The 17,544-nt window shown below is 54.2% G+C and overlaps 1 protein-coding gene across 2 annotated transcripts; it reads left to right on the forward strand.

The window, feature by feature from the left end:
* The first annotated feature begins 303 nt into the window (after positions 1 to 303).
* Positions 304 to 14,079, forward strand: meis3 (myeloid ecotropic viral integration site 3). Of its 2 annotated transcripts, XR_011185715.1 has the most exons (13): positions 304 to 1,087; positions 5,537 to 5,700; positions 5,795 to 5,942; positions 6,768 to 6,818; positions 7,211 to 7,261; positions 7,989 to 8,138; positions 8,216 to 8,327; positions 8,794 to 8,939; positions 10,219 to 10,295; positions 10,595 to 10,653; positions 10,837 to 10,923; positions 11,110 to 12,367; positions 12,416 to 14,079. XR_011185715.1 is itself a non-coding variant. In XM_069186410.1 (12 exons), the coding sequence occupies exons 1-12, from the start codon at positions 1,076 to 1,078 to the stop codon at positions 11,343 to 11,345; spliced, it is 1,293 nt and encodes a 430-aa protein (XP_069042511.1). In that variant the 5' UTR covers positions 304 to 1,075; the 3' UTR covers positions 11,346 to 14,079. The 2 variants fall into 2 exon arrangements, 1 of the variants encoding a protein (XP_069042511.1); XM_069186410.1 differs by having other exon boundaries at positions 11,110 to 14,079.
* The last annotated feature ends 3,465 nt before the right edge of the window (positions 14,080 to 17,544 follow it).

Consider the following 17,544-nt stretch of genomic DNA (forward strand, 5'->3'; position numbering starts at 1 on the left):
ACTTTCGGGTCCAGTTACAGCGTCTTTTTCCAACAAAGGCAAGATCGTGGTCCAGTAAAATAAATAATAATAATAAAATATTATTATTATTTTATTATTATTAATAATAACAGGACAATGCTAAGATTATGATAGTATTCAGATACTGGAGTAGGAAAGCGAGATTGATGTTAATAATTATTCTCTTTCAGTATGCAGGAGAAAGGGAGGGCAGGATATTAATCATCATCATTATTATTTAGCCAGTCCGCGGCCGGACAGCTGTCCCGCGGAGGTGACGACAGAGGGACGATGTCGCCCCGGGCCGCGCCGCCGTGTGGCAGTGTCAGTGTCAGGGGAGAGAGCGGTCCGCACGCGCTGCGAGAGACGGGGACGCCGTGTGTGTGTGTGTGTGCGCGCGCTGAAGAGACCCCCCCCCGCAGGTCTTCAAAGCTCATCGCTCATTTCGCAGTGACAGATTCCATCCCCGTCGCCTGCTCGTGTTGATGGACAGCGGGAGCGGCCAAAAGGCACGCCGACATCACTCCGCTCCAGCGAGGGGAGGAAGAGTCCCGGTCAGCCCCGGACCAGCGCCCGGCCCCGCCCGACACCGAGCACCGCCCGAACCGGACCGAGCCGCAGCTCGGGCCGAGGGGGAGAAGGGGGCATTTCCCCGCCGATCATCCGACTGTTCTTCCGCGCATACAGGATGAACACAGCCGGGCGACAACGGCGGCAATAAGCAGAATTCTTCTTCTTCTGGTTATTATTATTAATCTCGGATGGGAATGGTTCCGGCTATGGTCACCGCCGGACGCGCTGGTCAGGGGGAAACGCGGCTGCTCTGGAGGCGCTATTAGATTCCTCTCTTTGACAGGACTGTCTCGCCCGCCCGTGAGCGGACCGGACCCCGCTGTACCGAGCTGTGGGGGCCACCGTTTTCCACATTTCCGCCCAGGATCGCTGCGAGCGGCATCGGGACCGCCGTCTCGGCTCGCCTGTCTGGACACAGGCACCCGGAGCCCGGAGCCCGGAGCGCTGGACTGCGGCTCCGCCGTGCCGTCCGTCCGCCGGGCAGCCGGCTGCACTCGCGTTGATGGAGAGCAGGGTAGGTCCCCCGTCTCTCGGCGCCGCGGCCACGGTGAATCCGTCTTCTGTCCTTTCCTCTCAGCCTGCACGTTAACGCGCGATGCTAGTGGAGGTTCCCGGCTCAGCCTTGAATTTTTCTGTTTTTTTGGGGGGGGAGGTCTGGCCGGTTCTGACTCTTTCGCTTTCCCCTCGTCTCTCTGACCGACTCGGACCTCTCGCCGCGGCCGAGCCCAGCAGGAGAGCGCCGAGCGCCGGCGTGCGGGAGGACCAGTCCCCGAGTCCGGCCGCGGTACCGGTCTGGCAGAACCCGGGTCCCGACCCGGACACAGGGCTGGCCCGCTTAAAGCCGCCCGCTGACAAGTTAGCCAGCACGTACCTGTATATAGGTCACGGATTAATTCTGATAAACATTATCAGAATAACAAGGAGACGCGAACTTGCAGTGCCGATAGCGGTAGAACACATTGTGAGCAATATCGCGCTGCTTCTTGAAATTAAAATGAATCACCGTCATTTATCTACGACTAATAAGATGGCTGGTACTGCCCTAGATGTCGAGGTCAAGTTCTGGGGGGGTGATTCTTGGCCACCCCAAGGGGACTTGGCCGAATTTAGGGTCCCCGTCACTGACACGCGCAGGGAAATTCCACGGAGAGCGTGGGGGAAACGCGGGGAGGGGAGGGAGCGAGAGACGGACTCGGTATGTAGGTCAACTTTTTTGCTACAGTGAATCCGAGGCGCTCGGCTTGTCGCCCGTCTGCGGGCTGGCGCTGTAAACAGATACTCTAATTAACGCTCTAATTGCGCTCCGCGCGGGCACAGCTGATCCAGACACCCAGGGCAGCCGCCGAGCTGGGAGCCTGCTGCCCCCGGTCGCGTCGCCGCTCCCCGCTCGGGCAGCCAGCTGGAGAGTTAGGGGGTCACCGTTCCTACCGGGGTTCGTCTACCGCCGTTGCTGGTACCGCTCAGACTAGGACAGAGAGGCAAACTGGGGGAAAGTCGGGCTCCTGCGCCGTCGAGTCCCGCGCTTGTCCACACTGCCGGAGAGTCCGCCCCTGGGAGCCCGGGTCTCTGCGCGCTCCGGTCCGGTCGGACAGCCGCTCCTGTCAGAAACTCGTTAACTCAACCCAGCGTGCGCCCGCACACACTCGCTGTGCCGTCTTATCGATCGATCGATCAGAACACGGATTTGTGTTTTTCCCCTGATTGAACATCAGCCGATGGCAATACAGCTTAAATGAGCGCTGCTGCTGGCATTAATTGATTGATTGGTTGTAGCGGACTGCTAATTGCGCGAAAGCTTCTGGAGACCCCCCGGGCGATGAAGAAAAAGAGTGGCTTGGGCTTGTGTGTGTGTGTGATGACCCGGGGGCTCCGGAGACAGCGGCCTGCGTCCACAAGGCGTTTGGCACCCGTTCCTGTCGGCCATCAGCGCCGCACCCACCCACTCGCGAAGCGGTAGGGAGAACCGCTGCGGGCACACGTCACCCCCGCGTGGCCGCTCCACAGCCGGTGGCAGAGCCCTAACTTTCCCGTGCGCGTCATCCCCAACACCAGCTGCAATGCAACTAGCGCTGGCAGTTAGTCAACAACTTCTCACACTGCGCCTGCGAGACCGGTCCCCACGGGGCGCTTTACGGCACACTGCAGAAAAACAGCGGAAAACGGAGCCGAAGCAGCCGCGTTAGAGTTCACACCAGCCGGGTGTGTCCGTGTAGCGCCTGTCCATCCTCCCCCCTCCTGTGGGGGAGAGCGATCAAGAGTTCCTGTCTGGGACCCGTGTACCACACGGCCGACTCCAGCACCAGCTCTGGAATAAAAGGGGATCGATCGATTGCGAGACCAGTTCTGTCATTATAGACTCTCTCTCTGTATACAGTATACTTCATAATCTCTGTCCTGAGATCTGATCTGCTGGTATAGACTCTCTTGCCATGTGTGAGGGCTGTCAGTCTTTCAGTGTTCAGCATGAGTGCTGTTAGTGTGTGTGGGTGTGTAATGTGAGTGGTGTCAGTGTGCAGTGTGTGTGTGCTGTCAGTCTGTGTCAGTGTGCAGTGTGTGTGTGCTGTCAGTCTGTATCAGGGTGCAGTGTACATCAGTGTGTAGTGTAGTGTTGAGTAGTGTGAGTCTGTATCAGGGTGCAGTGTACATCAGTGTGTAGTGTAGTGTTGAGTACTGTGAGTCTGTGTCAGGGTGTGCAGGATATGTTTGTGCTTGCAGGCTGCTGTGATGTCTTGTACAATATCAGTGAGCTGGTGAAAGGAGGGGGGTTGAAATGCACATCAAAGAGAGCTGGAGTTGAAACAAATTAATGAGGAGGAGAGACACTAACTACTAACGGTCCTCCCACACATGGCTCTGTCAGAAGTGCCTCTCCTTCTCTCTTTAATGTCTTCCCCCACATCTCACAGTCTCTCTCTCCCACTTTCCTTGTTTTGTCTTCCCAGCTTCTTGCAGTTTCATTTAGCAGTGTTCAGTCAGGGTGTGGACTGACCCCAGTGTGTCCGTCTCTCTCGGTGCGGTGTCAGGGTGTGGACTGACCCTTGACCCCAGTGTATCTGTCTGTCTCTCAGTGCAGTGTCAGGGTGTGGACTGACCCGTGTGTCCGTCTCTCTCAGTGCGGTGTCAGGGTGTGCGTTGACCCCTGACCCCAGTGTGTCTGTCTCTCTCGGTGCGGTGTCAGGGTGTGGACTGACCCCAGTGTGTCTGTCTCTCTCGGTGTGGTGTCAGGGTGTGGACTGACCCTTGACCCCAGTGTGTCTGTCTCTCTCAGTGTGGTGTCAGGGTGTGGACTGACCCCAGTGTGTCTGTCTCTCTCGGTGTGGTGTCGGGGTGTGGACTCACCCCTGTGTGTCTGTCTCTCTCGGTGTGGTCTCGGGGTGTGGACTGACCCCAGTGTGTCTGTCTCTCTCGGTGTGGTGTCAGGGTGTGGACTGACCCCAGTGTGTCTGTCTCTCTCGGTGTGGTGTCGGGGTGTGGACTGACCCCAGTGTGTCTGTCTCTCTCGGTGTGGTGTCGGGGTGTGGACTGACCCCAGTGTGTCTGTCTCTCTCGGTGTGGTGTCAGGATGTGGACTGACCCCAGTGTGTCTGTCTCTCTCGGTGTGGTGTCGGGGTGTGGACTGACCCCAGTGTGTCTGTCTCTCTCGGTGTGGTGTCGGGGTGTGGACTGACCCCAGTGTGTCTGTCTCTCTCGGTGTGGTGTCGGGGTGTGGACTGACCCCAGTGTGTCTGTCTCTCTCGGTGTGGTGTCAGGATGTGGACTGACCCCAGTGTGTCTGTCTCTCTCGGTGTGGTGTCGGGGTGTGGACTGACCCCAGTGTGTCTGTCTCTCTCGGTGTGGTGTCAGGGTGTGGACTGACCCCAGTGTGTCCGTCTCTCTCGGTGTGGTGTCGGGGTGTGGACTGACCCCAGTGTGTCTGTCTCTCTCGGTGTGGTGTCAGGGTGTGGACTGACCCCAGTGTGTCTGTCTCTCTCGGTGTGGTGTCGGGGTGTGGACTGACCCCAGTGTGTCTGTCTCTCTCGGTGCGGTGTCAGGGTGTGCGTTGACCCCAGTGTGTCTGTCTCTCTCAGTGTGGTGTCAGGGTGTGCGTTGACCCCAGTGTGTCTGTCTCTCTCGGTGTGGTGTCAGGGTGTGGACTGACCCCAGTGTGTCCGTCTCTCTCGGTGTGGTGTCGGGGTGTGGACTGACCCCAGTGTGTCTGTCTCTCTCGGTGTGGTGTCAGGGTGTGGACTGACCCCAGTGTGTCTGTCTCTCTCGGTGTGGTGTCGGGGTGTGGACTGACCCCAGTGTGTCTGTCTCTCTCGGTGCGGTGTCAGGGTGTGCGTTGACCCCAGTGTGTCTGTCTCTCTCAGTGTGGTGTCAGGGTGTGCGTTGACCCCAGTGTGTCTGTCTCTCTCAGTGTGGTGTCGGGGTGTGGACTGACCCGTGTGTCTGTCTCTCTCAGTGTGGTGTCAGGGTGTGGACTGACCCCAGTGTGTCTGTCTCTCTCGGTGTGGTGTCAGGGTGTGGACTGACCCCAGTGTGTCTGTCTCTCTCGGTGTGGTGTCGGGGTGTGGACTGACCCCAGTGTGTCTGTCTCTCTCGGTGTGGTGTCAGAGTGTGGACTGACCCCAGTGTGTCTGTCTCTCTCAGTGTGGTGTCAGGGTGTGGACTGACCCCAGTGTGTCTGTCTCTCTCAGTGTGGTGTCAGGGTGTGGACTGACCCCAGTGTGTCCGTCTCTCTCAGTGTGGTGTCAGGGTGTGGACTGACCCCAGTGTGTCTGTCTCTCTCGGTGCGGTGTCAGGGTGTGGACTGACCCCAGTGTGTCTCTCTCTCGGTGTGGTGTCAGGGTGTGGACTGACCCCAGTGTGTCTGTCTCTCTCGGTGCGGTGTCAGGGTGTGGACTGACCCCAGTGTGTCTGTCTCTCTCGGTGCGGTGTCAGGGTGTGCGTTGACCCCTGACCCCTGTGTGTCCTTCTCTCTCAGTATGAGGATGTGCTGCAGTACCCCTCAGTGGAGACAGCATGTGGAGGGGGGTTCAGCGACGTTATGACCATCCGCCCAATCGCTCCCCCACTGAGCCAGACTCCCCACTACGCCTCTCACCGGGGGGGCGATGGACTCAAACACCACAAGGACCAGATTTATGGGTAGGTGTCGCATGGCCTCGTCGGTGTGCTAATTCACAGGTGCACTGCCAGCACCGCGACCGTGTTAGAGCTGTATTTGTATGTGTCCCCACAGACACCCGCTGTTCCCACTGCTGGCGCTGGTGTTTGAGAAGTGTGAACTGGCCACCTGCTCACCCCGCGAGCCAGCCGCCCTGACCTCACACAGCGACGTCTGCTCCTCTGACTCCTTCAACGAGGACATTGCTGCATTCGCCAAACAGGTCCTGGGCACTAATGCACTGAGACAGTGAGACAGTGAGACACTGAGAGAAGTGCACTGATGCACTGAGGCCCTGACATACTCATGTCGCTGGTATATTAAGGCACCCTGACAATTGAATGCACTGAATCACATACTGGTGCCCAATACAGGGTAACACTCTAGACTCTACTAACCAACAGCCACAGTGATGGACTGAACACTGATACACTATTATACTGACTCAACACTCCACTAACCAACAGCCACAGTGATGAAACGACACACTGACTGAAGACTCCATCAACCACTGCCCTGACTTCTAATTACTAAGGTTGCTGCTGGAAGAGGTGTTTGTGGGGCCAGTAGGGGGCGCTCACCCTGTGGTCCATGTGGGTCCTAATGCCCCAGTATAGTGATGGGGACACTATACTGTAAACAGGCGCCGTCCTTCGGATGAGACGTAAAACCGAGGTCCTGACTCTCTGTGGTCATTAAAAATCCCAGGGCGCTTCTCGAAAAGAGTAGGGGTGTAACCCCGGTGTCCTGGCCAAATTTCCCCCCTGGCCTTTACCCCATCATGGCCTCCTAATAATCCCCCTCTATGAATTGGCTACATTACTCTGCTCTCCTCCCCACTGATAGCTGATGTGTGGTGAGCGTTCTGGCGCACTATGGCTGCCGTCGCATCATCCAGGTGGATGCTGCACATTGGTGGTGGTGGAGGGGATCCCCATTACCTGTAAAGCGCTTTGAGTGGAGTGTCCAGAAAAGCGCTATATAAGTGTAAGCAATTATTATTATTATTATAATTACTGTTGCTGATATTATTGTTTTTCTGTTTCAGATCCGCTCAGAAAAGCCTCTGTTTTCTTCCAACCCAGAACTGGACAACCTGGTATGACGGACAGACCTCACTGACGCATTAACTCTTCTGCTCTGTCTAACCCTTTGTTAGGTGTGAGGTCAGAATGAAGACACCCTGTTGCTGCCTTCGCAGTGGGTAACCCGACTGAGCCCCCTACATTGAGAAACGCAATATGACAGTTATTCCACACAGTAATCCTGACTTCCTGACTTCCTCTAGGAGTCCCTGGAGGATTTTTAGACTGGGGAGAGAATTTGCCCACCCAGCAGCACAGAATGCAGGCACTGCTGCAGAGTAGCGAGAGACTGGGATTTGATTTGTTATGAGTTTGTTACCAGTCACTAAGCAGGCAGAGGGCAGGTCAGGAAAGAGGAATATCGGAATATCCCTGTGCTTCCATCTCTCCTCCCTGTCTCCTGCAGATGATACAAGCCATACAGGTGCTGCGGTTTCACCTGCTGGAGCTGGAGAAGGTGAGTGAGAGCTGGTCACAGTAAAGGCAGCTTGGCAATGGGCTGTGTCCATTTATTAACAGTGTGTGTATAGACCCCTCTCTCTCGGTACAGTGTGTGTGAACAGTCTTCTCTCTCGGTACGGTGTGTGTTAACAGTCTTCTCTCTCAGCACAGTGTGTGTATAGACCCCTCTCTCTCGGTACGGTGTGTGTTAAGTCTTCTCTCTCAGCACAGTGTGTGTATAGACCCCTCTCTCTCAGCACTGTGCGTGTATAGCCCCCCTCTCATTCTGGATACAGTTGTGTGTAAAGACCCCTTTATGTCCTGGTACAGGGGGTGTGTAGACTCCTCTCTCTCAGTGCAGTGTGTGTATGGACCCCTCTCTCTCAGTACAGTATATAGACTCCTCTCTCTCAGTGCAGTGTGTGTATGGACCCCTCTCTCTCAGTACAGTATATAGACTCCTCTCTCTCAGTGCAGTGTGTGTATGGACCCCTCTCTCTCAGTACAGTATATAGACTCCTCTCTCTCAGTGCAGTGTGTGTATGGACCCCTCTCTCTCAGTACAGTATATAGACTCCTCTCTCTCAGTGCAGTGTGTGTATGGACCCATCTCTCTCAGTACAGTATATAGACTCCTCTCTCTCAGTGCAGTGTGTGTATGGACCCCTCTCTCTCTGTATACTCTCTGTACAGTGTGTGTATTAACCAAACTCTCTCTCCACCACCACATGTTTCTCTGTCAGGTCCATGACCTGTGTGATAACTTCTGCCACCGCTACATCACCTGTCTGAAAGGGAAGATGCCCACAGACCTGGTGCTTGATGACCGGGAGGGCGGGTCCAAGTCGGACCTGGAGGACTTTGCTGGTTCCTGCACCAGTCTGTCAGACCAGGTGAGTCATGTCAGCACAGCGCCCCGAGGAAGAGGCGCTGGTGCAGGTGGGTGACCTGTCTCTCTCTCGCTCCGCAGAACGCTTCGTGGCTCCGGGACCCAGAGGATTGCGTGTCGACCCCCTCAGGGACACCAGGACCCTCATCCTGCGGCCTCCCCTCCCACAGCACTGACAACTGCAGTGACAACGGTACAGAGGGGCAGTTCATACTGGACACACATCTAGACCGATACACTGACAACTCCTCCCCTGAAACACATACACGTTATCATGACGCCACACTGATACAATGACAGATATAGACATCCTGACTTACTAACACATGCTGATGTACTATCCCAACAATTGCTATCTAGAAGAAGATGGGAAATGGACATATTTTGCCCGTCTATACTATTTGTTTGTCTCTTGCTACTATCTGCATATATTTTGTCTGTGAGCCTGCGCTGTCTGTGAGTCTGCGTGCCTGCGCTGTCTGTGTGTGCTGTCTGCGAGTCTGCGCTGTCTGCGTGCCTGCCCTGTCTGCGTGCCTGCCCTGCGAGCCCGCCCTGTCTGCACTGTTTGCACTGCTGCAAAGGCACTGATGCATTGTCTGTGTCTGCCCTGTGAGTTTGTACTGTCTGTATGTCTAATATCATCACCTACTGTATTCCAGGTGACCTCCTAGACACCAGCGTTGCATCTCCCAGCACAGGGGAAGAGGACGAGACAGACAGAGAGAAGAAAAACAACAAGAAACGAGGGATCTTCCCCAAAGTAGCAACAAACATCATGAGGGCCTGGCTCTTCCAGCACCTGTCTGTAAGAACCCGAGCAGAGAGGAGTGATGCAGGCAGGCAGGAGGACAGGGAGAGGAGCTGGGGAGTGGGGGGGGTAGAGGGAGGAACAGGCAGGAGGACAGGGAGAGGAGCTGGGGAGTGGGGGGGTAGAGGGAGGAACAGGCAGGAGGACAGGGAGAGGAGCTGGGGAGTGGGGGGGTAGAGGGAGGAACAGGCAGGAGGACAGGGAGAGGAGCTGGGGAGTGGGGGGGGTAGAGGGAGGAACAGGCAGGAGGACAGGGAGAGGAGCTGGGGAGTGGGGGGGGTAGAGGGAGGAACAGGCAGGAGGACAGGGAGAGGAGCTGGGGAGTGGGGGGGGTAGAGGGAGGAACAGGCAGGAGGACAGGGAGAGGAAGGAACATGCAGGAGGACAGGGAGAGGAGCTGGGGAGTGGGGGGGGTAGAGGGAGGAACAGGCAGGAGGACAGGGAGAGGAGCTGGGGAGAGAGGGAAGAACAGGCAGGAGGGAAAGGGAGAGACAATAAGAGAGCTCAGATCACCAGGGAGACAGAGCAGTTATTCTCTGTGGCTAGTTAGCTAAAGGTCTGTTAATGAGCGAATGGTAATTAGTGGCTAATTGAAGCGGCTCTAACGACATTCTCATACAACAAAGAGAGATTACTTCCACACAATTAACCGCCTCATCACAGAGGAAGGGGGGTGGGATAAGGAGAGAGGGGTAGAGAGGCGAGGTGCAGACAGGAAGAGGAAAAGAGCCAGATCACTCCGCAAAACAAACAGCACCAGCTGATCCACTGGGACTCACGTCCCGGGCCCTCATGAGACCAGACATCCTGCGGAGGGACTATAGACACTGGACACAGGCAGACCTGACTGTCCAGAGAGGACAGGCTCAGTGACCACAGCCTGGCCATAGACACTGGACACAGACAGACCTGGCTGTCCAGAGAGGACAGGCTCAGTGACCACAGCCTGGCCATAGACACTGGACACAGGCAGACCTGGCTGTCCAGAGAGGACAGGCTCAGTGACCACAGCCTGGCCATAGAAACTGGACACAGGCAGACCTGGCCTGTACTTCCACTGCCAGCAGGGAGAATGAGAGACAGAGATACACTTTCTGCTGCCCTATAAAAACACTCAGGTATTAAACAAAACATTCCTCCTCAAACTCATCACGGTTTCAAGAATCAGAACAGGAAACAATCGAACTGGGGGGAGATGCAGGAAACTACGACCTGAAAAGAGGAGAAAGACATGTGCGTTCCGCTGTGTGACCCGGCTCCGTTTGTCCTCTCTCAGCACCCGTACCCCTCGGAGGAGCAGAAGAAGCAGCTGGCCCAGGACACCGGCCTCACCATCCTGCAGGTCAACAACTGGTCAGTCCAAACTCTATTCAGCAGCGGTCAGTAAGAAAGGCCATTCCATGATCTCTCTCCCCATCCAGCTTCACAGCCTTGCAGCAACAGCTCTTTCACCACCCTATAGCCCAGCCCCTAGTCAGTCTGATCAGTGATCAATAGATCAGCCTTCCCAGACTCGCTGCCCCTCTCTCGCTCTCCTGCTTGTGCCTCCGCCCGGCCAGTCTATTCAGTACCTGAGACACGCCCAGGCTCTCCTTCTCCGTCACTGGCTCCCATGCGGATTCTCGATCCAGGTCTTCCTTCCTCTCCCCCAGGTTCATCAACGCCAGGCGCAGGATAGTGCAGCCCATGATAGACCAGTCCAACCGCTCAGGTGTGTGCCATCCCGTCGTGTGTGTGTGTGTGTGTGTGTGTGTGTCTCTCGACCCCTCAGTTTCATTCGCTGTCGAGTCAAAGGACAGTGGCAGCCCACCCTTGTCCTCCTCCTGAATCGCAGCGCTCTGCGTGACGACTGTGTGACCCCCTCGGTTGACGCGGCGTCTGTCTCCCCCTGCAGGTCAGGGCGCTCCCTACAGCCCCGAGGGTGCGGGCGTGGCGGGCTACGGCCTGGAGGGCACCACACACCTGGGCATCAGGACAGCGGGTGAGAGGAGGAGGGAGAGGGTTGCAGGGAGTTCGAGGAAGGAGAGAGGAGAGAGGAGAGGAGTGGGAGGCACAGGGAAGGAGAAAGCGGGGGAGGTTGAGGAAGAGGGGGGTAGATTAGTGGAGAGAGGAAGAGCAGCCATTCATCTGCAGTGCTCATTAATCACCCCTCTCCCTCTCTCTCCAGCTCTCCAGGGAGTGACGGGTCTGCCCACAGACTACCCCAGGGGAGTCCTGCCCCAGCCAGGATACCCTTCGCCTGCCCACCTGCCCCCCCACACCACCCCCTCGCTGCGACACCCCTCTCCACTGCCCCCCTACCCTCCTCCTCACCCTGCCATGCTGCTGCACACTGCACCCACCTCTGCAACTCCGCCAGACCCCCTCCTTGGAGCACAGGCACTGGACATCCACGCACACTGATACAGAGACATGTGGACACAATCACACTGACACACTGAGGCACTGGACACCCACTGTTACAGAGACATGTGGACACAATCACACTGACACACTGAGGCACTGGACACCCACTGTTACAGAGACATGTGGACACAATCACACTGACACACTGAGGCACTGGACATCCACTGATACAGAGACATGTGGACACAATCACACTGACACACTGAGGCACTGGACACCCACTGTTACAGAGACATGTGGACACAATCACACTGACACACTGAGGCACTGGACATCCACGCCCACTGATACAGAGACATGTGGACACAATCACACTGAGGCACTGGACATCCACGCCCACTGATACAGAGACATGTGGACACAATCACACTGACACACTGAGGCACTGGACATCCATGCCCACTGATACAGAGACATGTGGACACAATCACATTGACACACTGAGGCACTGGACATCCACTGATACAGAGACATGTGGACACAATCATACTGACACACTGAGGCACTGGACACCCACTGTTACAGAGACATGTGGACACAATCACACTGACACACTGAGGCACTGGACATCCACTGATACAGAGACATGTGGACACAATCACACTGACACACTGAGGCACTGGACACCCACTGATACAGAGACATGTGGACACAATCACACTGACACACTGAGGCACTGGACATCCACTGATACAGAGACATGTGGACACAATCATACTGACACACTGAGGCACTGGGCATCCACGCACACTGATACAGAGACATGTGGACACAATCACACTGACACACTGAGGCACTGGACACCCACTGATACAGAGACATGTGGACACAATCACACTGACACACTGAGGCACTGGACATCCACTGATACAGAGACATGTGGACACAATCACACTGAGGCACTGGACATCCATGCCCACTGATACAGAGACATGTGGACACAATCACACTGACACACTGAGGCACTGGACACCCACTGTTACAGAGACATGTGGACACAATCACACTGACACACTGAGGCACTGGACATCCACTGATACAGAGACATCTGACACAATCACACTGAGGCACTGGACATCCACGCCCACTGATACAGAGACATGTGGACACAATCACACTGACACACTGAGGCACTGGACACCCACTGTTACAGAGACATGTGGACACAATCACACTGACACACTGAGGCACTGGACATTCTTTAGTCTCTTCATCAGGCCCCAAGGTGTCCAGCTCTCTTTCATGAGCAAAGCCCCTGAAAAATGCCATGTTCACCCCATCCATGGAATCTGCCACTGGGCGCTACGGCGACCTGTCTCCAGAATTACTCACATCAGAGGAGCGTCCCACGCAACTGGCACGCTTTGACAGCACGGGGCATGTCGCCAGGGACAGGTGGGCCAAGCTTCCAAAGAGCCCCTGGCACTGATCTGAAGCCTGGGGCTCACTCTTCCCACAATGCAGAGCAGGACCCTGCAGGAAGTGGACAGGGGAGTGCGACACACCATATGGAAGCACAGCGTGTGGATCCAATCCTGAAGACCGAGCACAGCACCACCTGCTGGCCCAGCAACACCACTGCACCTGCTCTGCAGTTTCCCCAAGCCCCGCCCTCACCTGTCCCAGGGAGGGAGGGAGGAGCACAGGCCTGCCGCACAGCTCTGAGAGCCAGCCCGGGTTTTACCAGGTGCAGGCTCTGGTAATAGGCCAGGACCCGGAGCCAGATACGCCAAGATTGACACCTTGCAGGCTGGGTGATGTCAAGAAAAAAGAAAAGTTCCATTTACAAAAGTTTTATTTTCGCTTGCTACTTTTCAAAAAGAGAAGAGCTCAGAAACGAACTTGGGAAAATCGTCAGCCTTTAAAGTTCACTGTTAAAATCCGACCTTTCACACCTGCTGTCACAGGCACGGCTGGAGAGAGAGGAGACAGTTAGAGGAGTGTTCTTCTGATGGGGGTCCTTATTCCGCAGCCCACCGAAAGAGAGGGGCTCCAGCCGGTCCTGCTTGCACACTCAGTTGCTCCCTCTTCCAGAGTCTCGTCCTGCCACGGCCTGCAGGGACTCAGACACCTGCCACTCTCCGTGTAAAGAAGTGCCTCCTATTTTCAGTCCCTCTTAATTTCCTCTTGTGCCCTGAGGTCATAGTTTCGTTGTTGAACTCGTGCTCTGCTGCATTGGCTTACCAGTAATAACCTTTCAGGATTTTTAATACGTGATTCCTAAACACCTATGGCATTGCTTTAAGACGGGATAAATATTTCAAATTAAATTACAACATGGTACAGGTCAGTGCTTAAACACAACTCTTTCAGAGGTGTCTCTGAGCCCTGGGCATCTTTACAGATAAACCACTACACAACTGCAGTTAGCTACTGTACAGCAGCAAAACCCTACCACGGCACTGTTACACACCTACACAACGCAACTAATCACCTGCACAGCTACACAGGCCACTGTACATGTACACAATAGAACCACTAGTTACACACGTCGTAGAATTCCACAACTACACACACACTGCTACACAACAGCACACCTGCTACTCCTCTGCGACAGTACGTGGGGCCTCTCCGCCTCCCGGTCCCTGGTGGAGAGAAGACTTCCATGTTTCAGGGACGACCCTCGCAGGGGGGCTGGCCCGAGCTGCTGCTGCCATTACTGGTTTCTCTCGTTTTTATGATAAAGAACTTATTTGAAGATGAATAAGAATAAAATCCCTTCTTTTTCAAACGCAGTGTGCTCATCCTTGGCGAGTGGGGTTGTTAAAACTATATGACATGTTTAGTTCTCCCCCCCCACCTTAACCTCTTTTCCTCCTCAGTGGTTCTGTCTCTCCTCCCCATCTCTCCCTCTCCCATTCCCCCACCACTTGCGTCTCTGCAGCCTTTCCTGTTCCTGTCTCCCACCTCACTTCCCCAACGCCTGCGGACCACTCCTATATTCTCCCCATCTCTTCCTCTACTGTATATCATCTCTTCCACTATCTTCTCTCCCTCTATATCATCTCTCTTGCTATCCTTTCTCCCTATATATCATCTCTCCTGCTGTCCTCTCTCCCTCTATATCATCTCCTGCTATCTTCCCTCTATCTCTTCTGCTATCCTCTCCCCATCCTTCCAGCCAGAAAAACTCTTCTCCTCTCAGCAGCTGTCTTGCCTCCATGCCCCAAACTACAGTGCGACTCAGTACAAAGTTCAAATTCAAGCTAAAGCCTTCAGTCATGTCAAACATGAATTCAAACACTTTTGTTCCCCCTCTCTCCATGATTGATGCATATGGCCTCAGGCAAGGGTCAGAGTTCACGGAGGCCAGGGGTCGAGAGGAAGCGGCCTAGTTTCATGACCCCAGGGCAATGACCCTCAGATAAGGAATGATCCCTGCTTCCTGTCAGCGTATGTCTGTCCATATGCCTGCCAGTCATAGGCTCTGTGTGCTAATGTTGCTGTTGAATAAGGCATCTGACATATTATGATTCAAATTTGCCTGTAATATCTTGCCAAAAAATTATTTAAACCATTCTGAAAATACAAACAGACCAGTGGCCTGATAGAAGCTATAAACATCCATCCACTTTATCCACTACAGGGTTGTGGGGTTTCCTGGCAAGCAAAGGGCGCATGGCCGATCCAGCCTGGATGGGACGCCAGTCCATCACAGGACACAGAAACACAAACACACACACCAGGGCCAGTTTACCCAGAAGTCAATTAACCTAACCTACCTCCGGGCACCTGAAGAAGGCTCCACAGCCAAAATGTTGTGTCTCTTTTTCTTTTCCGCATGGAATAAACCTTTCCTCGATCCTTTGCAGCCTACAACATCGCAACAAGCAGCTACCTGCTTGAACTTCTATCTTACAGTATGTCTTTGAACTGTGGGAGGACACTGGAGCACCTGAAGGAAACGCAGGAGAACATACAAACTCCACACAGCCAGCACCCCAGGAACTGAACCCAGGCCCCAGTAACAATGCTGACCACTGCTCCACCATGCCACCCAAACACAACATTCTGGATAAAATACAAAGAAAAGGACATCACTCACATTACTAGTTGATTAAATCCATTCATCAAACCTTCTTCACAAAATTCAGCTTGGCCTCAGTTTGCGAAGTCACGATCAGGCTGACACGACTGGGAGGTGGCAGACTGAATCTGCAGACACGTTCTGCGATTGTACAGTCGCGCAGTTTTTATTCTGTGTGACTTCAGTGTCACTTTCAGAAGCGAGTGCTGCCGATGTCAGTGTACAGTAACAGCACAATGGGGGAAGAGCCGATGTGGCGTCCTGAGCTCCGGCAGCCAGACTGGAGAATGGGTACTATGATGCTGTCCCAGTGAGTAATAAAATATATCATCGACATGTGTGAAAGTAATATAGAAGAATTCGGACGCATGTTCGTATCGCATTTCAGCCCTGGCTGGGTCATGCTCACCATGAGGTGTGTGCCATAACTGCACTCCTTTGATACTGCCGCAGCTGGGAATCGCAAAAGAGTCTTCCCAGCTGCCCTTCCTCTAGCAGCTCAAGGTCTTAATGAATTTTGAAGTGCCCACCTTGTCTCTGGTCATGCCTCCCCAATTTGGGAGCACCAAACGCTTACCTGCGTGACTGACCACAGACCACAGAGCTTTTTACCGGCGCAGAAAGTAATGGAGGCAACATCGCAACATCACACCATCGGCGTGGTGAAGCATGCAACAGTAGGGTTGCACGTTTGCACTCTCCTGTCAGGACAAAAAGACCCCGACCAAACACAATCCCCTCTAAACAGAAGTTAAGACTTCAAATTGTTAATCACTGCTTGAGGCATCCCAGTCCCAGTCAGCCAATGACACAGAACAGACTGGAAGTAGTGCTCTCTCTCCACTGCAGGGAGAAAAGAGATGCTGTGTAAAAACTGTAGGAGGTACTAGTTAGGCCTTATTTAGAATATTGTTCACATCTTTCGTCACCACATTATCGAGAAGATACCGTTGCTCTGGAACCAGTGCAGAGAAGAGTAGCCAGATACATGCTGGGGCTTGTAGGCATGTCAGGCTGAAGGAACCAACTCTCCGTTGTCTTGAACAGAGAATACTACGAGGGGACAATGCAGCAAATTTCCTCAGCATGAACAGTGAAACATAAAGCAGAAGGTACAAGTGGGAACCACATGGAAACTCTGAAGAGGAGACAATTCTTTACACAAAGGGTTGTGGAAGTCCGGAACAAGTTACCCTGTCAAGTGGCTGAAGCTGGGTTCTTTTAAGAAATGGTTGGATGAGATCCTTCAACTAATGAGATCAGGAAAACCAAACAAGCTTGATGGGTCGAATTATGTCCACAGATACCCTTCCCCGTCCCAAACTGATCAGATTGAATTAAGGCTCCGGTGATGAAACATCGTAAGTGCAGTGGGAGAACCGGCAGCTTGGCAGAGCACACGGTGCATGTGTTCATCAGACTGAGTATTTGCGTCCGAGTGTGGGCCAGAATTGCACTCGCTTGTGCGGGGAGAAGACTCGCTGCCAGCCAGTGCAAGGAGAACAGGGGGAGGAGAAGGGAGGCTGGCAATCATGAATCATCCTATTACACACCTGTCAGAGCCCATACAATGAGGGAGGGAGAGGGGGAGAGAGGGGCACTGGGGCTGCTGCTGTTTTCACACTGGGAGGGCTTTTCCATGGCAAGGCGGACTTAAAGAAAGGGAACAAAGAGAAAAACGTGAGAAAGAAGAAGCTACAGAAATTAAAAGGGAAACAGAGCAGACGCTCCAGAGGCACACAGTGCAGGGGGGGGGGTGGAGAGTCGGGGGGAAGAGGCCCTTGTTTTGGGAAAGCAGCACAAACTCACATTTTGAATCAGTGGGATCCAGCTGAACTGTTTACATGTTGTGCTGCATTGTGGTCATGCAGAACAAGAACATAGAAGACAATATGAGGGTACATCAGTGTGACCCCACAGCTGGAGCCCAGTGACCCCAACCCGCTGCCGTGATCCCAGAGAGCCCAGTCTGCCCCCCCCCCACCCACCCAGCTGCATGCTCCACTTCACATCTGTGGTTGTTTGTTCTGCTCCAAGCACATTCCAGCCCATTGTCCAAAACCGATTCAGAAACAGCCATACCTCTCCCAAAACAAGGCCCTGCCAGGTCGCGTCCGTGTTTAATCTCATCTGGCAAGCTCTTATAGACTGTTCTCAGACTTCGACCCT

Source organism: Lepisosteus oculatus, chromosome 3 (genome assembly GCF_040954835.1).
Source record: "Lepisosteus oculatus isolate fLepOcu1 chromosome 3, fLepOcu1.hap2, whole genome shotgun sequence".
In the NCBI taxonomy this organism is placed as follows: domain Eukaryota; kingdom Metazoa; phylum Chordata; class Actinopteri; order Semionotiformes; family Lepisosteidae; genus Lepisosteus; species Lepisosteus oculatus.

Coding starts and splice junctions, on each gene's coding strand:
- meis3 (XM_069186410.1), top strand. Junction 5,943..6,767: donor TTGCTGCATTCGCCAAACAG/GTCCTGGGCACT, acceptor TTTCTGTTTCAG/ATCCGCTCAGAAAAGCCTCT. Junction 6,819..7,210: donor ACCCAGAACTGGACAACCTG/GTATGACGGACA, acceptor TGTCTCCTGCAG/ATGATACAAGCCATACAGGT.